The sequence below is a fragment of the Anastrepha ludens genome, chromosome 4, assembly GCF_028408465.1.
Source record: "Anastrepha ludens isolate Willacy chromosome 4, idAnaLude1.1, whole genome shotgun sequence".
NCBI classification, from domain to species: Eukaryota; Metazoa; Arthropoda; class Insecta; order Diptera; family Tephritidae; genus Anastrepha; species Anastrepha ludens.
This window is the reverse complement of record NC_071500.1, coordinates 81,599,487-81,626,180: the sequence shown is the minus strand read 5'-3', so window position 1 is coordinate 81,626,180 and position 26,694 is coordinate 81,599,487. Positions and strand designations below refer to the sequence as shown.

Here is a 26,694-nt window from a genome sequence, read left to right as displayed (position 1 = left end):
AATACCGCAAAGGAGGAAGCTGGCGCTTATTGCATAATAATCGACCATCTCATCGATCCACTCTTGTGACTGATTTTTTCACTAGAATCGCATTTCAACCATCAACCACTCACCGTATTTGCCTGATATGGCTCCCTGTAACGTCTACCTATGCGGAAAATTGAATTTGCTCATGAAATTAAAGCTTTTTACGAGCGTAGAGGTCATCCAAAAGGCTTGTACCGACATCCTAAGGACATTCCGGATTCCGGTCAATGCCCTGAAACGCTCTTTCGAACAGCTTTCAGATCGCGCAAAACAGTGTATCGAGACCAGAGGAGACTATTTTGAATAAATAAACTCGAAGTTATCTGAACAAAGCTCCTGTCTCAGTCTTGTTTATTTTGGACTTCACCTTGTATAAATAAATAAATAAATAAATAAATAAATAATTAAATAAATAAATAAATAAATAAATAAATAAATAAAGAATAAAGAATAAAAAATAAATAAATAAAGAATAAAAAATAAATAAATAAATAATATATATTGTATAATAAATAAATAAAGAAAAAAATAAATAAATAGTATACGAAACAGTTTTGCTTTAGCCGCACAGCAAAGCGAACTCTCTGTTTGTTATGCACGTGAATGTATCTATATAAATTTGTAGGCTCGCTTCAAAAGTTGAGACAAAACGAAGGATTATTACAAACAAAAAGAAAACAAAATTATAATTGGCGAATAAATTTCAAAAAACAGGTGACACTTTAAGTTGACAATCAACTTCAACTTTCTACTTACCAGCAAACTCGGTGATTTGCGCATATTTGAACTGGTCTGTGGCACCAATTCCAGATGATTCGGTCTTTGAGGGGGCTTTATGTCCGTCACAGCAGTCAATGGCTCTGGAAAAGCAAGTAAAATTTAATTGGGATTTAATTTTATAATGGTTGGTATGTCAATATTATGAGAAAAGTCTCAAATTACTTTGAAATTTTAATTCAGATGATAAATAATAATTTCATACAATTGTAATTTAAATAATAATAATTTCGTCAAGCAATCATTTTATGTGGGCAAATTTTTCAAATTTCAATGCCACTTACATGTATAAGTACGAGTATATTGCATCATGCACATACATATCAGTAGTACATAAATGCATACATAAGTAAATCACAAATTAGAATTTCTTAAAATCACCTTATACAAACTCTTTGGAAATAAACTGTTGTAAAATATTTAAATATCATAATTATTTATTTTAAATGGGACAAGGCCTTAAGTTACGAGCTATTAAAATTTAATAGCATTTCTTATAGCTTAATATGAATATACAAATCCAAAAATTATATGATTTACACTGAAATACAATATATTAAATCAACCCTACAATAATAACAACAGTTCTTGCTATTAAATTAAAGTCAATTTCATTCGAGTATATACAAAACACACATGTGTATGTATATAAGTATGCCACTTTGGCCTTACCGAAATAACTGATTCCAGTTAACTTGCACACATTGCTTTCTAGAAGGCTCCTCATCTAAAGAATGTATATGTAGATATTTACAATACAAATACAAATATTTAACATTTCGAGTAGAATTCTCAGTATACGACTACATAATGCGCACGCCCGCCTCATGAATTTTCAGTAGAAACCTAACCTTTGAAACCATTTGGAGGCGCAATAAAAACTATTTTTTATTTTTATTTTTTATTATTATTATTATTGCTTTTGTTATTGCTAATGGGCTTTAGCATACTTTAGACGCAATTTGTACTTCGCATTTTCAATTTTCAATTATGTGTGTATGTATGTTACGTATAAGTATAGCAGATGATACAGGTGAACAGATTATACACATAAATGAACCGCTTAATTCCCTCGAGTGTATTAATCTATTTCGAAGGTTTATTTATTGAAGTGTGAAAATTGTGAGAACAAAAATGCTAGGTGTTGATGTATATGTTTGCGCATCACTGAAATACACTGAAGTAGAGAATATTTGAGTATTCGTAAATATTTTTTGTATCGATTAGCAAATAGGAGCAAATGAAAATAAAGGGTGATATACGATTTTTTTGGTGTTTTTTTGAGAGGCGGGGAAGCTTAAATAGAAATGGGTTAAACAAAACTTTTTTACTTGACTTTAGTTCACATATAATACTCAATTTTGATTTTAATGTTTGTGTATGATATCCGACATGTGGCTGCCATGACTGGCACATGCATGGCGTAGTCTGAAGGTGCAATTTTTACACAGTAATTGCCGCAATAATGCACTCCTACTACTTCGGTAAAAACTGGACGAATATTGGCTCTCAAGTATTCCCAACTCTGCGTCGGAATTCACAGAGAGAACGTAGGATCGAATCTCGGTCAAAAACCAAAATTAAGAAAAACATTTTTCTAACAGCGGTCACCCCTCGGCAGGCAATGGCAAACCTCCGAGCGTATTTCTGCCATGAAAAAGCTCCTCATAAAAAAATCTGCGGTTTGGAGTCGGCTTGAAACTGTAGGTCCCTCCATTTGTGGAACAACATCAAGACGCACACCATAAATAGGAGGAGGAGCTCGGCCAAACACCCAAAAAGAGTGTACGCGCCAATTATATATATATATATATTTAACTTTACACATCCCCAGAGGAAATAATCTGAAGGAGTCAAATCGCGTCAACCATTGGCATGCCCGTTTCGTAAAATTAAACCCTCAATAAATTTAGTGCATGCTCTCGCGTACTGCTGAAATCACCCATTTGTAAAAAAAAATGTGCAAACGTAACTCGGGAGTGAGTTTATTATTCATGATAATACAACGAATTTCATGAAATTGCGTATTATTGTTTAGCATCCATGAGATCCCGAACTAAGACACAAATCTAATTCAGTGAATATGAAGAAAATACACGCCTATATGCATATTTACATATTAGCATTTTTGGCATATACACAGAATATAAATTTATTAGTTTTTTATCAAAACTCTAATCACTGAAACCTTGATTTTACTTTAGATGACTCTATTTCAAAATCATTTCACCAAATATATTAAAAAAAAAAATTTAAAAATATTTTTGCTCACACACTTCTGGTGACTTTTTTTACTTTTAGACAATTGTATTTTCTATTCCTTTTTATATTCGTATAATTTTTTAAATTACTCATACTCATCGTGGTAGCATACAGGTGAAATAATAAGAGCAGTACGAAATATTTGACACTAACTCCTTGTGTGTCTGTTAAATTTTTTAAAAGGTAAAGGACAGAAATAAAGGGTTTTCAATTGGCGCGGGTCGATTTTGGCGCCCTGTGGAAGCCATTTATTATTTTATTCCCTACATTTTTTCTCCTGTGTTTACACTATAATGAGGCACTTCCAACGTCAAAATTGAATTATTTGCTTAAGTTTTGGACTTGGTGCTATTTTGACACTTTATAATAAAAACAAATTTTATTTCAAGTATATATAATTACACATAGTTATTATATTATAAACACAAATGTAAAGAAAAATTCAGCAAAATGACTAAAAATTAGACTTTTTCATTACATTCAGTTCTGTATAAAGCAAGGCAGAGTTTTTATTTTTTCAGAATCCGGCACGGTTTCTTTTAAGAGTGGGATTAAATGGTTCACTACTTACAGCGCGACATTATGCACAGCGAAGAACATGCCAAGTCTTAATTCGAAATTTCTGGATTCATTTGGCGTACTCGATTTTTTCTTAAAAAAATCTGTATATTTTAAGTGTCTTTTTTATTGCCTTTATTTTTTTTTGGTGCATTTCTGATTCGGCGTGCTTCTGAAAATCAGACTTGCCACAGTTCAAAACTTTGTCGCACGGAGCGCATTTTCATTTGAATGGATCGTTAGCCACAGCTTCCAACCAGCTACTAAAATTGTCGTCGTCAAGCCACTTGTTATTGAACTTTTGTTTCCGATACTTGCATTGTTTTTTTCTGGTGTTCCTCCGAAGAGTCAGTCGAAGAGGGGGAACTCATATATAAGTATATATACATTTTAAATATAAAAAAAAGCTAAAACTAAATTATGGATACAAACGCTCCGGCTCTGAAAGTATTCGATGCGGTACCAGCTGGTGGTAGCAGAGAAAGAGGAAGGCCTCCTCTGCGTTGGAAAGATCAGGTGGAGAAGGACTTGGCTTCACTTGGTGTGTCCAATTGGCGCCGGTTAGCCCGAGAAAGAAACGACTGGCGCGCTTTGTTATAACGCCAATTAAGAAGAAGAAGAAAACTAAATTATTTGCGAGCTTACTTCAAAAGTGAAAAACACCAGAAAACTAACAATTTTCGCGCGAAGAAAAAATCGCGTTAGCGTTAAGGAAGAAAAAAACGGCAATGTTGCCGTATTAACGCTTTTAAAAGTATTCTGCCATAAAGAAAAAAAGTCTGGCATGAAACCTTACTGCGGATTTTTATTTTAAATGAACTTTTCTAATTTTTCCCGCTATTTCAAATTTTTTTCTGTCCTCCTGAAAATTCCTTACATTTACAGAATTTAACAAAATCAGTCCTTGTTTTCCCTACACCCACATTTTTCGACAAAAATCCCTACATGTAGGGACTTTTCTCTAAATTTACCATCACTGGTTGATAAAAATAATAATTATAATAAACTAACTAACTTTAAGCATATGAAAGTTTTTTTTTTTTATTTAAATGAGATATGAACTAACAAATTTTGGGGATTACGCTTCTATTTAGCACTGAAAAACAAATACTAACAATAACAAATGGGCTTCAATGATTTTTCAGCAATTGTTTTGAAAAATAATTTGTAGAAACTTTATTATAGATATTCAAACTATTAATAGTACAGTAACATTCTAAATCCACAAAATAGTTATGCCAACGTAAAAAATTGAGTTCACATAAGGACAAGCAATTGCGATCACAAATAACGAAAAATGTTGCGTGTGTAGACCGTTCCGAGTGCGAAACATCCATATCCTCGCATTCTAGATAAAACGTTCAACTGCCGATTCAAAACACTCTAAAGGTATAAATCACTCCTTAATTAAAAAAAACACTAATCAAAATTATTCAAATAGTAAAAAGATTTCACACAAGTACATCGAGTACACCGAATGTATACAAAAATGCAATTAAATACAAGAAATCGACATCAGAATAATCGATAATGTGGTTACGACAAACGCAAGACATCAATTTCAATTAGTCAATATAAGATTTCTATAGGGTATTTTTTTAAGAGCTTGGAAACTCATGTAGCTAAAAACACCCGATACAAAGATTAATCGCCTATTAAACTTCAAGCGCTTTCTTCAAAGCTTTTTACGAAAATGCGTCCTGCACTTGAAAAATAGTTTTTTTCTCATATATTGGAAGCTCTACTTTATGATTGCGAAATCAAAATTTCTGACAGAAGTCAGTTGTGCCAGATGATATGACGTCATTAATCACTTGAAAAACACTTAAAAAAAAGTGAAAACATTAAAAATGTAGCTCGCATATTGAAGAATGCTTGTGAAGTGGCACACTGCTTGTACATGAAATAAGCGTACGCCTTCATCAGCCCACAGCCCAAAATAGCACCGCTTGACGGATTTTAAACTTTTTCTGCAGAAGTAAACGGCATTTCACAATTTTTAAGTAATTTGATCATAAAAACTCAAAGGCAGAATTAAAAAAAAAAAATTTCAAGATAATAACAAAATTTGGCCCCCGTAGTCGAATGGGTTGATGCGTGACTACCATTCGGAGATGATCAGGTTCGAGTCTCCATGCCTGAAATAATAAATTACAGACAACGTTTTTTTAATAGCCAACGCCCTTCGGCAAGCTATGAGAAACCTACGAGTGTGTTTCTGCCATGAAAAAGCGCCTCATGAAAAGCCATTTTCCGTTTGGAACCGGCTTAAATCTGTAAGTTTTCCTATTTGTGTATTCCTTCAAGATGCACACCAACGCGCCAAGCATCCAATATAGGGAGAGTGCCCATATTGTATATATTATATATATGTAAGTATAATAACGTAATTGCCCCATTTTAGTTCGGCACTCTCTTCTTAGCTCTCGCATAAACCTTATTTATGCGCTATTTTTCCACATCCGGCTGCGTAATGATGATTTAGAACAAAATTATTCATTGTCAGCATAGCTGCACTAAGCAGATAATTCATGATACTCGTACCGTGAATAATTTCAAGCGTAAACCCTTCATGACTATTTTGACACAAGCCAAACTAGTATTGGGAATTGATTATCGACAGAGAGACCCAATCTAATTGTGGTTGCCATATCTCCTGACTATTTTCTGTAGAGTTACGTGCCTTCTTTGGCTTGACACAATGTGCCCCCTAACTACTTTTATGAGACTGAGGTCATTATTCGACAATTTAAAGTATTGTCGCGAAATTGGTTGCCACGAAGACCGAAAGAGCGCTAGTCAACTCGCTTCGTAAATTTGACAAACACTTGCTTGAGTGAGGCATCACACTTTCAATTGGTTAAATTCTAATAACTTCCAGATCGATTGGAAGAAACACTCTAAACAGCTCTGAATAAGTTTTGTTATCATATGAATTTGAAATCATTGTTATTCTAGGCATTCATAAATGTTTCTTCTTTCACAAACTTAGTCATTTCATACTTTGAAAATTAAAATTAAACACTATTTCATTCTTTTTTGACAATTAATGAATTTGAAATTGCGAAAAAACATGCAAAGGACGGTCATTCCACTGTGACATCATCCATCACACGAACAGTAACTGTCCGAGGCTGTGTTTGTAGGTGCGTGTGCATGCGTGCATATTTATATGTCATACGTATGTAATTGTGGGCATGTGGGCATGTGGAATTGTAGATTCAAATATGAACTTCGAAATCATGCCCCCAAAGTCCTTGTTAAGGTCATGTGTTGAATATAATTTTAATGAATTATATATATTAATTCTATTCTGTAAACAAAAACAAACAAAAAAGTAAGGAAGTACTAAATTCGGACCGAACTTTATATACCAGCGCACATTTTATCACATGGAATCAAACAAACTCATAGACAATAAAAGTTAAAGTTGTGCGCATGGACGGATGAATAGACAGACATGGTGAAAACGGCTCCTCCCATTATTCTAAGCCTTTTGATATGTACTGTATGTATCTGCCCATATTTATCTCGATTCCTTTATACTGTCACACACAACCGTTATGTGAACAGAATTATGATACCCTAGTACACAAGTGCGCGCGGGTATAAAAACAAAAGCAAAGAAAGGCGGAATGAGGAATACAAATACTATATTATTCAACGCGTCTAGTTGACAGTTCAGATTGTTCCATTTTCCATCTTGTCTATAGGACTTAGCAACAAAATCGTAAATATCTGTTTCTTTAGCCGCTGGCAACAATCAATCAGCAAGTCAACGTCAGCCAAAGTATACGGGTAGAGAGAAGAAATTGTGTGACCACAAATAAAACAAAGTTTTTCAGTTAATTATTTTCCAAATTGGATGAGCTCATTTCAGTCAAAAATGACGTGGCATCGAGTTTGTCCGCTAGGCAAAAGTGAGCAGTTGGGGAGGTGTCTACAGCAGGATATGGCTAATCGACATGTGCGTGCAACGATAGAGTGAGATGCTTTGAGGGATATGGAAAAGCGGAAACTTATAATAATTACAGTACGGTTGGGAGTACAAGTCCGCCTTTTAGATTTTCAACTTATCTCACAGCTAACGTTGTACTTATATGCCCACCGCGCTCATTACAAATTTTTTGCTTCTGCCTAGTAAGCATATTGCAGGTTTTTGAGCATGAGGAACGTCGACTTTTGTACTATTGAAACTTTCCTTGTTTCCTTATGAAGTCAGTGAAATAATAAGTTGTTACTGACCAGATACAATGTGGCGCAAAATTAGTCACCCTAGGGGAAGATGTTATAATTTTTGCAAATAGCGTCGTACGTCAATCATATTTGACACTTGTGAACTTGGCAGCTGCAGTACACAAATATACAAGTAATGGAGAGCTACACTCCGCAAGAGCGTGGAATCCTTGTGTCGATATTTTTGGCAATAATCGGTCGGTGGTATTGGCGCAGCGTAAATACCGAAATCGAATGGACGAGACACTGCAGTGCGTCGCTGCCATCTGACTTGTCGTGCGACTGAGAACAAAGCGGCTGTGGCTGCCGATGTCGCTGAGAAGGAAGAAACATCAACCAGACGACGGAATACACAATTGGGCATTAACTAACGCCTTCTGACCGCCAGTCGCGTCTAAATTACTGCCGAGCCATTCTCAATCTCAACAACGACAAACTAGTGGACGATTTTGTGTCGAAAGTCATCACGAGCGACGGTTCGCATTTCCCACTTAAGCACTAAAAATCCGCGTGTGAAGCACAAAGAACCAACGGCTCTGTGTGATGCAGTGTTATCGACCCTAGTCGTAGCATAGGAATAGCCTGGATAGATTCTTGATAGATATCATGAGGTTGCGAAAAAATGTGAGAAAGCGACAACTACATACATACATGGCTGATGGGCTGCAAACAATTGTGCTAGTATAGTGGTTGCAAGGTTAGTGTTGACTCCTTACATTTCATCACATTTCCTATTGCCGAAGAGCATGTTGCGTCGGGCCAGTAACACATTCGCAAAAATCAACACACTTAAGAAACGGAAACACTCATCGGATATAAGATTTTATGCAGCTACATACTTACAATTTTATCAACTCTAACAATAGAGGATAATCAATGTACAATAACTATTAAGAATATTTTAAGTTCATCGCGACAAGCTTCTTCTTTTACTTTTGAAAAGCATGCAAATTCATAAGCTTACATTTTGAAATATAAGGCGGAAGAGGTAATTCAAACTTAAGATGAGACTTGAGAGAGACCTCAAAGAAGAGTTTTGCACAATTTTTTTCGTGTACGGGTCTTTGAAGTCGGAGCAATTTCTATGACGAAAGCTAGAGATGCAGTGCTTTAACAACGTGTGTAAATATTAAAAACTTATTTCCGGTCCAAATAGTGCGATTATTGAAAAAAGGTAAAAATTATCTTTTCTGATGAAGCGCCTTTTTAATTGGTGAGCTATGTTAACGAGCAAAACTACCGCATCTGGGGATTAGAAAATCTCCAATGTGATCATCGAGAAGTCAATACATGCCCAGAGATATACAGTTGGTTGTGGATTTTGGGGCGGGCGCTCCGTTTGGTTTCAGTAGAATGTCACGCCAGGTCACATAGCCGCTGGCAAGCTCGGTAATCGAGTTATCAGCCACCTCGGCGATGTCAAATGGTCATCTCGGAGCTACGATTAGATGTTGTTAGACTTTTTTTGTGGGGTGCCGTAAAAGATCAATGTTATGCAAAGATCCATTAACGATTTACGCTCTTAAAGGCGAATATCGAGCAAGCCAGTTCTGAAACAGAGCCAGAAACTGCTCGCAAGAAGTAGGAAGACGGGCTTCGCTACAGCGAAATGTGTTTCATAAATAATGGGATGTTTATTTTTCTGTATAAATTGATAATATACCGAATCAAATTAATATTACAATTTTTGTTTTTTTTTTTTTTTGTTTTTAATCCTTTACAGTCTCAATAGGAAAGTGGACATGACATGGCACGGACTACATGACTCCGTACTTTAATTGGGAGAGAAGGTTTCGCACTACAATTGAAGAGGAGGGATGGCACAAAGGCATGAAACCTGGCCATAGAACTTTTGACATCTATACAGACGGCTCGAAAACTCCAGACGGAGTGGGAGCGGGTATTTACTGCTCAAAACTAGGAATAAGGCAGCCTATCAAGCTGCCAGACCACAGCAGTATTTTCCAGGCGGAAGTTTTTGCTGTGGGGAAGGCCGCGGAGCTAGCCTATACTAGAACAAGAAATAACTCAACAATTAATATATACGTGGATAGTCAAGCAGCAATAAGAGCAATAAGCCCATAGTGTATTAAGTCCAAAAATGTTCGACGGAGCAGGGAGGCCATAGAAAGGCTAGCCGGAAACAATAGGCTGCATATCTACTGGGTACCTGGTCACAAAGGTATGATTGGGAACGAAATAGTAGATGAGATAGCAAAGGGTGCGGTGAGACTACCATTTGAACAAGATAACGACATACCAAAACCGCTAAACACAGTATACAACGAAATGGACGACTACATGAAAGGGCAAGTGGAAGCTAGGTGGACTAACCTGACCACATGCAAAACAGCAAAAGTCATGTGTAGAACTAACGACAAAAAACTGACTCCATTCGTACTTACGCTCTCGCGAAAGGAATGCAGAACTATCATAGGTATGCTAACAGGCCACAATCTATTGGCTGCATATGCGTACAAGATAGGGATTGCTAACACGGACAAATGCAGAAAATGCAGAGAGGATGTTGAGGAGAGTTTAGAACACCTTCTGTGCGTTTGTTCGGCTTTATTAAAAACGCGACTAAGATGTCTGGGAGCCCCATTGTTTGAGGGTCTGGAAGACGTCTCAAAAGCGGAGCTCCCAGCCCGACTTAGATTCGCCAAAAGCGCTGACATCCTACATGATGTCTACTTCAGGTATTCATAAAGGTCGGTCTCCATCTGGTATCGCTAGGGACCAATAGGTCTATACGTGGCTTATTGCCAACCAGGCTAACCTAACCTAACCTAATCCTTTATAGTGAACGATCCGGACCAAATTTAGCACTTCTTGTTTATTTCAAGAAATTAAAAATTTTTTTCTCTTTTTACAAATTGCTTACTTTTTAATTTTTCCTAATAACTGCCTTAGTTTTAAAGCTATTTAGCTAAGATTTTGCAGAATAATGTTTTTTTAAATTTAACACCAGTCATTTCTAATAATATATTTATATATACATGCTAATATTTATATGAAAAAAGAAGTTTGGTTTTTGCATTTTTTATAAATGAGCCCTTAACGACTCCAAGGGAATTTTTCAAATACCGCTAATGCAAAAACTATAACCAATCTGATAAAATGGAGAACACTCAATTCAATAAGGTAAACCATCACACCCTCTGCTTAGAGCTTACACCGTATAATTGAAGGATTTTCGTTCTATTGACAAAGTCTAAGTGCTTTTTGAATTACATTTAGTTTTCTTTCAGTATACACATAGGTATATTGTTTTTTTCTATAGTATTTTCAGCGTTTTTTGCATATCTATTATTTCAACATGCAACTTCAACTAACAATCCTTTCTAACGATCACATTTTCCTGCATGCTGACTACCTGACCAGACTTATCTATTATATTTAGCCTTTTTGCTAGCTTCGGCTGGCAATTAGACAATTTTTTGTTCGTCTGCTCTTAAAATATTCTAATTTTTCTTATTCCAACATTTCTTTACACTTCTTATAAATGTATATGAAATTATTTTCGTTCATAGTTAAGTAAGATATAAATATTTGTGCAATACGAGTATAAGCATTTGTCTTTAACCGGCCACTGCTTGGTGGATTCACCAACGCAATAAATTATAAAAAGAATTTCGGAAAAAATGCGACACATGTTTACACAATGATTTTTATTTTTTTATTAATTTATCAAACCATTATTTATGGGAAAACGTGAATTTATGCGGATTTTTTGCGCATTTTTGCAGCTTATCAGTCATCCCACCAGCTAAAAATACACCAAGTGGCTGAACGCAATGTATGAGTCCAATGATTGCTGATATTTGTGAGCTCATGTGGCATTTAGTGTCGATGATGAAGTCAAGTGCTACCCCGAAGTACTGAGCTGATGTGTAATGATGCCATGGTTGTGATGTTTTTCTCATAATTTTTTGTTATGTTACTCAAGGCGTCGGTGCAAAGATACATTCATGCTTTTTATCTATTTATTGTTTAAGTTATATATTTTTAGTAGTTTTCTGTTTTTTATTTTTTACATAAATTCTGTATACTTTTTTCATTTTTATTTATGATTTTTTTTCTCCTTTGTAGCTGAATAAATGCTACGACATCTGTTATTTCCATTTTGCTATCTTTTACTTTCAGCTACATCGAAAAATTACAATTTTTGATGGTGATGACGTCAAACTGCCATCGACATGATTGCCATCAGTCAGCTGAGCGACTCACTGCTGGGTGAGGAAAATTATATTTTTCTAAGTTGGCCAAAATTCAAAATGATGACTTCAATGCCGGTGCACAATTTTTTTTGACCGAGGATATTCTACATAGTCGTGTCACGCTTTTTGTGTGGCTACTATGTATATGTGGTTGTGCTTGTGTGACATTTGTTGCTGATGAGTGCGTTGGGGGGAGTTACGATTTAGTTAGAAAGCTTTATTTTTTTGGAATTAAGTATTTTGGGGTTCAATTAGAACAAAAACTGGCAATTTATACCTAATTTTTATGTATACTATTAAATTGTTTCCATAGTATAAAATGTTGTAAAAACCCACAAATTACATTTAATTGAATGGGTGTCTCATTAGGAACACCTGTTTTGAATTTAGCGCAATTATCATATTTTGTACTTGCCGCATAGCAATTGTTTTTTTGTTTTGTAGCAGTGAAGTGTGAGCAAATACGTGGGTACGAGTTCCACGGAGTCATATAAAATTTGCAGAAAAGTGGAGAAAAAATGGAGAAAGTTTTTATAGATGGTTCGAAAATATTATGTGCGCCAGTAGTAAAGCAAAATTTTGTAAAAGAAACCCACCTGAAAATACGATTTTTAATGCTTATTAGCCGATATCCGGGGCTTTGCTGTCGAGAATTGATTTTTTTCGTCAAACATCAGATGTTAGAACTAAATCTTAGGTGATAAATCATGGGGAAAACAGGTTGCGAAGTACAACTGAGTTATTAGTCAGGCAATATGTTTTGTTTTTTCGCCATCAGCACAACCAAAAATATTTTGTTTGGTTGCCCGACTTGTGAGCATGCATCATATAACTGGCAATGTGAAAAATACGGATCTTCTGGTTGATGGTATTATAATAGAAAAAGCGAGACGGATGGATAATGGCAGTAGTTTGAAATCAAATAGCATATCGGTGCGAATATTGAGAATGGGTTGACTGGGCAAATCTCCTCCATCTGACTTTCCAATAAGAATGGTTGTTTCGGAGACATTTTCTTCACAGTAAGTCTTGGGCTGGATTAACGTTCCGCAATCAGAATAACTGGCACGCCGCCTTTGAGAGACATTTTATGTAGTGGCACACCTGGAATATGCAACAAAGTTAAAAGCTCGAGAGAATAATTTACACCTTCGTTCGCATTCATGGCTCTTTTAATCGCTTTAAATTACGTAGTTGATTGCATTAACGTCGGGGTTTTTTGCTTTCAGAATGCTTTGCTCAATGGATGATCCAACGACACAGAAGTCCAAGGGAAATGAAATACATTTTGTGATAACATCAAATGGTATTTTACCTACAAAAATATTCAACAGCTGATTGGCAAATGTGGCTGCTGATGCAAATCATGTAAAAATACGTGTATATTCATCTTTAGTGTGAACATGTTTCCAATGATGCAATGCTTTGAGGTAAGCCTTTAGCTCAACAACTGGTGTTGACGCAGGCTTCAAAGGAAGAGTTTGTCGAGAGTCGCCAGATAATAAAATAGAGCCCGTAGGAACGGCTGGTCATATGAAGGCAAAATCTTTAAAAGTTCGATCAAGCACTTCCCGTGATATTTGGTGACCCATAAAAGTACTTTGCAAATTTTTAGAACTTTAGCCATACCAGAAACTTTAAAAATTGTTCGACTCATCACCGATGCACTGCAAAACACTGAAGTACTTTTCAAATTCAACTTATTTCTGCAAATCTGCGTCTGGTATGCAAAAAATGTACGTATATACAAAGTTTCAAAAATTTAATTAAGGCATTGCCATGCAGGCAAATTAGTATCCTCCAGGTGCATTGTTCATGATTTTGAAAATTAACAAAATTGAACAGCACTTCTTCCCTCTTTCTGTACAGTCGGCGCGATGAGTTTTTAAAAAATGACAAAAAAAAAACACCCCAAATATGCTGGACAAAAATATTTTTGGAAAATTTTTTTTTTTAAATATATTTTAATATAACATAAAACTTAAAAAAATCTGTACCAAAATTTTCACATTGAATAAATTTCAAACTAATTAAATTTTTTCCAAAATTTTTTTAGTTCACTTCTTAATATACTCAACCCTACAAATAAACCGAATTTTACAAGAATTGATAACAATGTCCAAAATACTTGGATCACTTGGCATAGAAGAATAAGAGGGCTTACTTTATGAACCAGACATAAAAGCTTGAGGCTAGGTCGGTATTGCATTGTTGAAAAACGCCTTAAAATGCTTTTTTTTACAACAGCTTTTTATAAAACGGTTGCCAAAATAACTCGAAAATTATTCAATTGTACGTATGTACCCATATATTGGAAATTCGCCGAAGTTACCAAGTTACCTAAACCTGAGAAGCCACTTAACGAAATGCCCTCTTACAGGCAATATCTCTGTTGGCAGTATTGTCGAAGCTTTTTGAAAAAATACTTTTAAAATAACTAATTCCTATTCACCAATTCGGTTTCAGATAAAATCATTCAATGCTCGATCAAATACAGAGAGTCGTAAGTACCATAGAAAGGAAAAAGTGTGTTCAAGCGTTCTTTTTTAATGTATCGCAAGCAAGTATGACATGAGGGGCTCTCTAAAAAAAAATTCGAACTAACATAAAAAAACGGCGCGATACGGGTCTTCTAATTTCGCCTCTATTTTCACCCGCCACTCTCAGAATGGACCTAATTTTTGCTAACCTGAATTTGTTGCACAGTGTAACCGCAACAAGAAAAATAGCTTCTTTTCACAGTTTATTTTGTTTATTTTTACTAAAAATTCATTTTCCGAACATGAAACTGAATGTAAAAAAGTCAAATAACACTGTGGAACAAATTCAGGTTAGCAAAAATTAGGTTCATTCTGAGACTGGCGGGTGAAAATAGAGGCGAAATTAGAAGACCCGTATCGCGCCGTTTTTTTATGTTAGTTCGAATTTTTTTTTAATCGTCCTTCGAAGTTTGCAGTCAAATGCCGATTTTCAGTATATTGTTTCATAAGTACCACAAAAATTTTCGAAATGAATTTTTTCAAAAATTGTAATTGTTGCACAGGTCTCTAGCAATAATTTGGCTTTTACAGATTGAAAAAATATCAATTAGTCGACGAGTTATAGCCAAAAAACCATATAAACAATTTTGCTCCGATTTCGAACTTCGAAGGCCGATTGAAAAAAAATTTGAACTAACATAAAAAAACGGCGCGATACTGGTCTTCTAATTTCGCCTCTATTTTCACCCGCTACTCTCAGAATGGACCTAATTTTTGCTAACCTGAATTTGTTGCACAGTGTAATGCAAGGTACTTCTTTGTAAAACACGAGAATGCATATTCGTCTCTAAAAAACATAAATGCAAATGTTCCACAGGGAAGCATTTGGAGTCTTCTGCTACTACTATCCATATATCTCCTTTATACCCATGACCTACCATCGAAAAATCAGCATGTACAGTATCGGGTAAAACATTTGCAATTCAAATAAGGTTATGCAAATACGCTCGATTGCTAAGCAGTTAAATGCCTGTGACCTTTTGTATTATTTTTAATACAAACAATAGAAGTTTATTTATATAGACGAAAAAGGTTTATTCAAATTCATATCTTAAACCTAAAATCTAAAAACAAGAATGCAACGTATGCGAATGCAGTACAATATTTTTAATAAATTGAAAGAAAAACTTAATATTTCGTCGCAAACTCATGGCTGTCAATATCTGCGCTGCGCGGCCTCGGCATTGATGCTATCAAATTGTCGACGACGGTCTGGGGTATATTTCTACATACTTCCAGGACATTTTGGAAAAATTGGTCAGTATGTCACAAAGAACTGTAATCAATACTCTTTTTTAGAATTTTCCATAAGATTTCTATAAGGTTAAGATCTGGGGATTGTGGGGCTCACTCGATTATGTTTAGAAGGACGATTTAAGTATTTTTGCCGTATGCTTCGAGTCATTGCCCTGTTGGAAGACCTACGAAGTGTCATTTCGCACTCGGTGTGTGGCAGCATTACTGACTCCATAATGTATCTGTAAACATACTGATCCATTGTATCATTAATACGATGAAGCGGCCCCAAACCGGAAGATGAAAAGCATTCCCAGACCATAACATAGCTACTATGTTTTACTGTTGTAACACAGTATGATTTTTGAAGACGTTTGCTTCGAGCGCGTCGGACGAAGCATATGCCATTACTTCCTAACAAATTAAATTTGGACTCGTCACTGAAAAGGACAGTTTTCTACTTGCCTGTAACAGTTTATGTGATCGTTAACGAATTGCAACCGTTTTTGCTAATCAGTGGTTTCTTTGCGGATAGTAACTAGCCCGGTGACAAGCGGCAGTTCTTGAACAGATTGGTAACTCAAGCTCTTTTACCAACTGTGGAGCACTTTTGAAAGGAATTTTCTTTATCTCTCTTACAATGCTAGCATCTGTTTGGCCCCCACGGTGCGCTAATTTTGTTTTTTATAAAGAAATAATTTATGAAATTGACGACATATGAATATTATATTTTATAAAAATGTCTTTCTTATATTAGGATTTTCTTTATTAAAGTCACCAATAACACATAATTTGTCCGATGTAGGACTGTAACATTTGCGTATGACAGTCGATAACACTATCGAAAATGCAACGAATAAGCTACTAGGAGGTGTTAACCATATTGTTTCATAGGCTAACATATGGCTAATAAAGCTAAACAAAACCAAATCAGCACATATAGAGATTTCCCTAAAAATCGCTTCTTACTATACAAGTCAGTCATTGATGCGTCGATAATTCGATACGTGGACGTGGCCAAATATCTGGGCCCAATACTTGATGCCAAACTGCTCTGGAAAGCTCACGTCAATATTTTTAAAATTTCCTAGTTCACGCAAGGCATTAAACTTCACTGATTTTTGATTTCAAATGAGTTATGGGGTTATACGCAGTTATGACTTTCAAAAAAATCGATTTTTTTTATTGCATTTTTGTAATGTACATATATTCAAAAGTATACGCACGAAATTTGAAGTAGATCTAAGCAATACTTTCGGAGTTATACCTAAATATGTAGAGATGGCTCGGCACGTTTTAAGGTAGGTATTGAAACTTTAAACGTGTTTTTTTCAAAACGGCATTTTTCAAGTCGGTGTACACGATATCTCGAAAACGGCTTGTTTGATCGGTCAACCGTTTTAACTCAATCTTTAAAGGTACATTTTCTAGTAATTAATCGTCCCTTTTGTAAATCTGATACTTATTTTCCATTTTATAATCAATTTACGGCCAAATTTTAACGTAAAAATCGAAATAATTTCTTTTAAAAGCTGCCATTTTGTGAAAATTCACTATTTTGATTAGCCGAACGATTAATTACTAGATAATCTAATATATTAACAAAATTTGTTTGGTTTTTTGATTTCAGATAATCCAATCCTGAGTTACGATGTACACCGTAAATCGTCTTTTTTTAAAGGAGGTTCCAGAAATCGCCTGCAGCGCGCTCTATAATCAACATTTTCATAAATAAAAAAATTTGCTACGTTCTTGAAGGATGCTTTTATAACCGCCAAAAATTTTCCAATTAAAATATTCTGAAGTTTCTTCAGGATAAATCCTTGACAACCCGTCTTATATTTGCTTCATAACTGCATACAACCCCTTAAACACTCCTCATAGTGGTAGCTAAGTGGTGTTTTTCTGTACTTGCAAATACACAGTCATACCTGCATATGTGCAAGTACTGAATAAATATTTATTGGTAAGCAATTTCTTTTTTCGTTACACTAAAAATGTGTGCTAAATATTCAGTACTGCATATTTATTTATTTTCCAAGAAAAAAATCAGAAAAGAAAGCATTAAAAACTACTTTCAACCAAGATGGCCCCTTAGGTAACTCCTCACTCGCTTCCGCTAGACCTCTCCCGGGTGTATGCCTAATGTTAGTCAGATGACTTTAATCGCAACACGTCAACGATTTAGAAAACTGAAACGGATTTAATAACGCTGCTACAACAACAATTAATAAAAATTATGTTAGTTGCTCACAATCGAGCTTGACAAATAAAAAACTGCTGTTTATAAGTCTAACAGAAATAGATTTTAATACTGCTAATGACTCAAATCATCCACAAATTCGCAGTGATAGGATTTGGGTACAATATTTCTGTGTATGTATATACAAATTTTATTACAAAGCGCTTTATTTTGTTTTTACAAGATTATGAGTGATTCCGAAGAAAATATTTTTAGTTTTATGATTTTTCAATTTAAGAAAAATTTTGTATTTTTACATTCCAAATGGTTAAAGCAGCAATAAAATTTTAATGTGGTTTTCAAATCTTACATTTACTTTTGTTGCTGAAAGACACACCTGAAAAATCAAATTTAAGATTTTATACAAGCAATTCTAAGTAGAACACCTGCTATTTATGGAAAAATATAACAGAAAAAAATTCAAATATTTGATGCACCAGAGGTATTGCGAATACATATACATATGAATGAAATATATACGTGTGCGCTAGGGTGTTCATTCCACGTTTCAAAATCAGTAATTTACAAAAGTATTTTTTTGTCTATTTTCTCAACATAATTATTTAGAGTATGAGCGAATTACTGAAATAAGGGGCTTATTATTTACAATTTAGTTTAAGTAAATATTGTAGCACCGCTCTAATATTTCAATAACATAAAACAAAGTATCATCTGCTTCCAATAGGTCAGTTGGAAATCAAATCAACCGATGGCGAGTTCTGGAAGAGGACTCTCTTTCTGATCATCGTCTTATCGAATTCCTACTGGGAATTGATACAATATCAATACCTTCCGGTAGGAATCCTCGAAATGTGCACTGGGACAGGTATGGTGAGCTAACAGAGCGATTACCAAACCTGAAAAAACTCAAATCAGTAGAAATTATTGAAGATGCTACTAAGAAATTAGAGGGTACTTTAATCAATTGCTTTGAGGAACTGTGCCCACTCAGCAAATCAGACAGGGGAAAGCGGTTCCTTGGTGGAACCCTGAACTGTCGAAGCGTCGTCTACGGTCCAGAAAACTTCCTAATAAGGCCTTAAAGACACAAACAGAAGAGCACTGGGCTAATTACAGAGAGAATATAAGAAAAAAAGTACGGAAAGCCAAACTTGAGTCCTATAGAAATTGAGGGAAACAGCGAGACTTTGTAAGGTCCTTCATTTAGACCACTCAGTAAGGTTGGATTCCATTCGAAAACCTGATGGTTCATACACCATTTACAAATCGGAAACGTTTAATGCTCTACTCGAAACCCATTTTCCGGGTAGTAGAACTCTCTCTGAAGTTGAGAGTGGCATGAACAATAACGGTAGCAACGGTGGAATCTCTAGGAACAGCTGGTATATTGCTAGTCGGATAGTGACAAAAGTATCAGTAAGGTTTTCCTTGTCTTCCTTGGAGAACTTTAAGTCCCCTGGACCTGACGGAATAAATCCAGCAATGCTTAAAAAAGGAGGAGACAGGCTGTTTAAGGCCCTGAAAAGGATCTTCACAGCCGTTCTTGCATTTGGTTATATACCATCCCAATGGCGACGCGTAAGAGTAGTCTTTATTCCGAAACCAGGAAAAGATGACTATTACCTAGCAAAAAGGGAGCAATCAGTTTGACATCGTTCGTGTTGAAAAGTCTGGAACGAGTGGTGGAGAAACATATTCGCGTGGGGGTATTGCCGAGAAGTCCACTTAGTAGAAATCAACACGCTTCCAGAGTGGAAAATCATGTGAATCAGCCTTACACGATCTTGTTAGCAAGATTGAAGCCGGGCTGGAAGCTGATGAATACACAATGGCCGTGTTCGTGGACATTGAGGGGGCTTTCACTTTCCCTGCCTTTGCTAGAGCACGGCTACGAGTTTTGGGTTGCGATGTCATGAGAATGAGTAATATTCATTCTCTAAAGCTGGAGGATATTTACAGATTTGCCAAAGATTCTGGAAAACTCTTACAGGACTAACTATCTCTATCCCTGTCTCTATTCTTTCCTGTCTCTTTCTCTGATACTTTTTTCCTTCCCTCCTTGACTATCCACCCCCTTTCCAGAGCTTTAAATACAAGGGGCTTTTCAGCCTGAGTGTTTTAGGAACCACCAAATCTCGTGGTCCTCCTTGGCTCGACCTTTTCAAATTTCAATTTTCAATTTCATCATCTGTTTCAAAATTGGTCTCAGTTTCAGCGATAACCCCTTTGTTCGAGCGAAATTTCTTACCGGCGAACATTTTTAGATAAGTATGTATGTATATCTAAGCTCATAACTTGCTCAAAACTTTTTGGAAAATATGGTGAAAAATGAAATTTATTTCTTTGTGAAATAAATAATTGGCCATCATTAACAGGGCTCTGTCTGTGGACGTTCTACTATCATCGGAAACGGTATACAGAGTTCTTCCAATTTTGCACCTAATCACTTAGAGCTGGTCATCGAGTAGCCATTGTCTACACAGATTTTTCAAAAGCTTTCGATATTCTTTCGCATAGAATATCGTTGTTAATGCTTGAAAAGTAAGGTTTCCATTCAAATCTCCTTTTTTGGTGAAGCTCTTACCTCTCTAACCGAACCTCGTATGTCGAGATCACATCCTTTTGCTGCCATCTCTGGTGTGCCTCTGAGTAGCATTCTTGGTCCATGTATGTCGCATTTATACAGTTACAGAATTCCTAATAGTCGTATTTCCATAGTAAATCAATTATTGCATCTGGGTGTTGTTATTGGTCCAGGGTTTTCCTCTGTTTATTACATTAATTAGGACTATTCCAAATTGGCTTTCTGTGAATTTTTGCGCTAGGAAAACGCTTTATAACTCTTTAGTGAAGATAATTTTTTTTAGCTTTTTTCCAAATCGCGCTATTTATGCAAAAATCGATTTATCAAACACTTCTTTATAGTACGAGTACAATAGCTATTTCTATCTGCAATCGGCGAAAAAATGTGCTTACCACTAAATTAAAAATGTTTTGCGAAAGTTGAGCTCAGGGAAATACTCTGCAGCCATGAATAGTTAAATCTTTCAGGCTGTAGTGCTAAATCCCCTCATGATAGTGTCGTAAATAATAAATTAAAAACTGTAAGTGGGTCAGGCCGGCTTCATGGAAGACAAGTTGTGCAGCCAACATTCCGTTTTATTACGTTGCAAAAAAAAAAAAAAAACAGAAAAATAGGTTACACAGCTTATGCCATGAACATTAAAGGAACATTTCCAGAATCTCAATTCATTTCATTATCTCACTTTGAAAAAACTCCAAAATATGTTTTAAAATTGTTTTTGTTTTTTTATATAGACTTACCTTTTTTGTCCACCTCATCATCTGTCAACTGCTGTTCTGAAATGCGTTCAACATCTAGCAACTCCGATGAGACATCCGAGCGTTCGTCGTTGTGATCCAAGGAATTCTTATGAAGATTGAACTTGTGACATACTTCGAAGGCTTGGCCGACGGTGCGTACAATTCGCATCGCCTGTGACTGAAAGTTGAAAAAAAAGAAAAACAGATATTAATTAAATAATAAGAAAATTTCAATGGTAATCTCACAGAAGCACGCACTTGTACGTGGAATGTGCAGTTAGTGTAGAAGAGAAAAGTGTAATCGAAACCAGTGACAATGCAATGACTTTGCTTGTCTAATTGCAATCCTACCCTTAATTCTCTTAATTTCTCCTTTTCAGTGAATCTTATTCGCTCCCTTAAACTTCATTAACAATTACTGCGCATCCGGCCATTGTCTTAATTAATTAGCTACTTAATCTCTACCTGCTCACTATTAATATCTCGTATCTCACCTCAAAGTCCAATGTTAAATTAGCATTATCCACATAACAGTTTCCTGTTGCGTCTACTGTTATGTTGCTCAACTGAGCAGTGTAATTGCGGTTATCAGGTAAGACCATTAAAGCTGTGCTATTGCTGCCGGAACTCAAATTATCACAGCTCACTTTGTTCGCATTCGTATTGACAAACCCATTACTCAGGTCCATTGCAGTGTTAACAGCCGCGTCTGTCGCGTCCATGTCATGAACTTTGCCATCGGCACCGATATATTGTGAATGCTGTAGGGGTGAGCTACGACGTCGTATTCGTGGCTTATCTGCTACTGGTTCGCGAAAGGAGAGCTTCTTACGAGGTTTTTCTCCGCGCGGTGGATCGGTGCTGGGCACACCAGCACTGCCACCGCCACTTGCCATACTACTGCTGGAACTGCAATTGCCTAGTGGTGTGTTGTCGTAGTCTGTGAACGATTTCCGGCGTTGCAGCTGTACACGTTGTTCGCCACGCTGAAACAGTTGATGGTGTCGTCGTCGATTTTCTGGACTGTAGCTGCCTCCATTTCCATTTACACTACCGTTTTCTCCTGCCAAACTAATTAGAGCAGGTGAAGTGTTTTGTCGCTGCAGAATGCTACGCTTTCCACAATCACTGAGGTTTGTGCCATAATTATCAATGACCGACCTTGATGTCTGGTACATGCGTGCATTGGGTTGGGCATATTCAACACCATTGTAGTCGCTTTGATTGTGACACTGTTGATTGTTGAGCATTTGGGCCGATGTTGATCTACGCTCCGGCAGTGGTGTGCCTTCCGGTGTCAATTTCTTGAATTTAAAACGCGTACGCAATACACTTTCACCACGTTCCTGACGGTCCCTTCCACGTTCATGGTCTCGTTCTCGTTCTCTTTGTTGTTGCTGTTGCTGCTGTGGCTGCTGGTGGTAATGATGATGGTATTGCTGATAGGACTGCTGCTCCTTTTCGTTCATTGGCGAATGGTTGGTAGATACTTTACGTTTGGTTTTGCTCATTTCCCGTTTGACCGGAAGCTCTTTCTTTATCAGATAGACAATGTCCTCGTCGTTGAAGAGAATATGTCGCGATGGTGGGGCACCAATGCTGATGCTGCCCGAGGGCACACACTCTAGCTGTTCATCACTGGTATGTTGTTGCCTTTGCTGCGTCAGTTCGTGACGACCGCCCTCAACTTCATCGGTGCCATCCACAAATCTATAATCTTCTGGCTTTTCTTCATCCATCAAATCGTTATTGGCCTGACGGTAAGCTTCCTTGGCACGCATAATATTCTCAATGAACGTGTCGTCCATGAACTGACTACGCCCATTCTTCTGCTTTTCCCCACTCAATTCGTTCTCCACAGTATTGATAAGTTCGTGTATATCTAAACTTTTGTTTCTCGCTACTACCTGCTTGGGCTTCTGGCGCTGGGTGGAATTTTTCAGTGGCAGCTCCGATTTATTGTTGCTGGTTTTCTCTTTATTCAACTTATCGCCGCCGAGAATGTCGCGTATAAGGCCACCCCCGCTGCGAAAAATATTCCGATGGTAATGTATACCTGCCTCCTTATCCTTATCCGTCGCAATTGTAGTTGAGGCATTAGTATTTGTGCTTGTGCTGCTGGTATTGTTGTGAGCGCTGCTATTTGTTGACTTTGCGGCAGATGATGGCTGTTGTTTTGGCTGCTGCTTTTGCTGGTGCAGCTGTGGTTGTTGCTGCTGTGTTTTGTCAGCAGTTTTCTTGTTGCGTCCCCAAGGCAGGAAATCAAACGCCTTAGTGATGGGACTTCGTGCGCAAACTGACGCATCCACCTCATTGCGGTTTCGCCACAGTCCACGCTTTAATGACGAAGTGCCTGAAACTTGACCGGTGGCTATGCTTGGATTTCCTATAGGTATCGGCTTGATACTGCTATCGTGCTTCATCATTTCCTGTTCACTAATTACCGCCAGTTCGGAACACTAAACTTTCACTGAGTTGCTACACAACTTTTCACGGCTCTTGGCTCAACTCAAGGTTCGAGTGTGTTGCCCCAAGTGTTTTCTAGCGATTCGCGCACTGCTATTCCGTATTAATTACCGTAGATTTGGCCGAAATTTCGCATATGTCATATGTACACAAACGCATTCACAACAAAAAACTTGTTAAAATTTCAGTGACCTCGCAAACTTTGGCATATACGTATAACAACGAAAACACGGCACTTCTCCGAAGTTTATTCCCTTTTGTTATTTAGCGTCTATTTTTTTGTTTTGTTTTGTGTTTTTGCTTGTTTTGCTATACTTTTGTTTTTATTTTATTTTAAGTATTGCGTGTGCAAAATTGATTTTGAACTTGTATTTCTGAGAATTATCGCTTTGTTGGGTGTTGTAGAAATATTTGAAATACCTGCAAATCATCGCAACTATAATGATGAGATACATTTGTATGTATGTATTGTATCATGTTTTCGCACAATCTTTGGGGCACACTTCGAAGTGTCGAGATATTTCGCATTCACATTTATAAATATACATAAATATATTTTTGGCACAATAATATTCGCGTAGTGATTTTTTCCCCCGTCATATTTTATATTATATTTTAGATGTATGAGTACATACATATTTCGGCATATTCCTATACAGCTAAATATTATATGAAAAAGAGTGCAAACATATAGATAAACAAGTTAAAAACTGACTCTATTGAGGAGGAGCTGAATTTTGTATACCTGGCGAATGATTTTAGTTATCTGAAGAAGATTTTTTAACTTATGAATTCTTTCAAATACTGTACAGGGTGGTACATCTGGCATTTGGAGCTATCGACTTTCTTAACTTTGACAGTTAAAACGACAGCAGCAATATTAGAAATTTTATTTATATTAGGCATTAAGAGTGGCTGCGCTCTTGGGCAACACTCAGCACCGCTCTTCTTATCGCCTGATAACATTCTCTTCGCTTATTACTCTTTCATTGTGATAATTGCATGACAGCGGGACCAGAGATGATCTTAGTGGTACGCGAAAATTATGTATCAAGCGTAATTATAACATGTTAATTTCAAAGCAAACGAATATTGGCGCATATCAGTCCACTAAGTATGATACTTGCGCTAACAATATACAAATTTTGTTTGTTACTAAAGGCAAATGGAAACGCCCAGTCTGTTTATTCACCAGCCATCCAAAGACGTTGAAAAGTTAAAACACGAAATCGTGGTTGCCATTTGCTAACTAATTCCGAAAGAAAATTTGCAGAAATATTAGTTCAACAGTATTCGATTACTGCTTCATGACAAGATCTATTTTTTCAAAAACCCAACTGATTGAAATATTTAAACGCCTTTTATTTATAAGCAAATTACGTTTAAAAAAAAAAAAGATGTAAAAATTTTGATTCCCTACATGTGCCCAAGGGCGGCTGATAATACTACGACCTGGTATACATTAGTTTACACCAGCCTCAAGTTGTTACGTTTGAGATTTTATTTGAAAGACAATTTTTATGACTTGAAGCATTTCGGGTATTAAGAAGGTGTGGCCAAGATCAGACCGGTAACCGACTCTCAGCGAATTTGAAGGAATCAGCTAATTGGCAGACGTCCCCGGGGTCATGATAGGGGTTTGTTCAAGAAAAAACTGAGATTGCGCTGATACGAAAAAATCAGCACAGTATACGTTCATGTTTTTTGTTTTGACGGGACAACTAGCAATTGCAGTGCACCAAGTGCACCAAGGTGGCCGTTTCTTAATAGATCAGTGCCAAAGACTTCAAAACCGTCATCAGTCCAACCAGCTGTCTGCCGTCCCTTCTGCTTAATGACAGGAAGATTTGCCACACTCGGACATGAAAGGTAACATCAGTTTAGCCCATCTGTAGCCTCTCTCAGCCTGCCAAGCTCGCTTGCTAACCGTGGCTTTGATGGTTGCAGATGGGAGTGGCAGAACGGGTGCCGGACCAAAGAAGTTGGTCCAGAGCCCATTCTAGCTAAGGAGTCAGAGGTCTCGATACGTTCATGTTACTTCGATGCCCTTTAAACAGCGACTGATTGTATGAGTGTGTGAATAAATTTGAAATGAACGAACAGAATTCTGCTGCCGAGTACCCGGTGACGTAGCAGTCGAAAGTGCTCGCACAATTTTGTTTTTACCGTAGCAGATTGCCCAAACTTGGTAATCTATCACACTTGGTATTCAGTGGACTGCAGTCACAAAAAGTGCATCATATTTGGTGGCGAAAACCAATAGATACAGTCAGCAGATACTGTATTGTCGTTAGAGATCGATTTGAATATGATTAGTGAAAGATTCGTACAAAACACACTTTGGTTTTATAAGAGTTTTACCTGAATCTATTATTTCATATATGTATGTGTAAAAGATTAAAAAATTTGCAATCGATTAATACTATAGCATCCTTTCTGGTTTATATACTCATGGGACACAACTCCTGTGCAGACTGCGAATCAATAATGGCAACGTGGGTGCAGCCAATGGCGCCTATTACTCCCTTAATGTCAAATTTGCAATGAAAACTGAAAATCAAACCTCTCGTAGTGCAGTTGCAACGTTTAGCAGCTTTCGGAAAGCTAATCTTGATTTGCTTATGCTCGACTACTAATGTTTCTCGAAACGCTAGGATGGCTCATTGCACTGAAATTAGCCATTCCTAGGCAGTATAAAACTGAAATACCATAAACTAAATTTGCAGAATAATTAAGTGGCGTGAGTTAAATATTTACTCCGATAGCCAAGCGGTAATTAGGGCTCTATGGTCTATTATGGTGCATTCGAAACTGGTTAGGGAATGCCTGGTCACTCTCTCTCGAT

General features: G+C 36.6%; 1 protein-coding gene across 2 annotated transcripts in view; it reads right to left on the bottom strand.

The window, feature by feature from the left end:
• LOC128859986 (hybrid signal transduction histidine kinase A) overlaps positions 1 to 26,694 on the bottom strand; it is a 66,666-nt gene that overhangs the window by 21,376 nt on the left and 18,596 nt on the right. For both annotated transcript variants that reach the window (XR_008454210.1, XM_054097176.1), the window contains exons 2-4: positions 21,878 to 24,269; positions 21,384 to 21,561; positions 784 to 887 (exon numbers count right to left, since the gene is read on the bottom strand). Coding sequence is in view for 1 of the 2 variants with exons in the window: in XM_054097176.1 (XP_053953151.1) it covers positions 784 to 887; positions 21,384 to 21,561; positions 21,878 to 23,809 (2,214 nt within the window). In the remaining variant the exon portion in view is untranslated. The remainder of the gene's footprint in view (positions 1 to 783; positions 888 to 21,383; positions 21,562 to 21,877; positions 24,270 to 26,694) is intronic.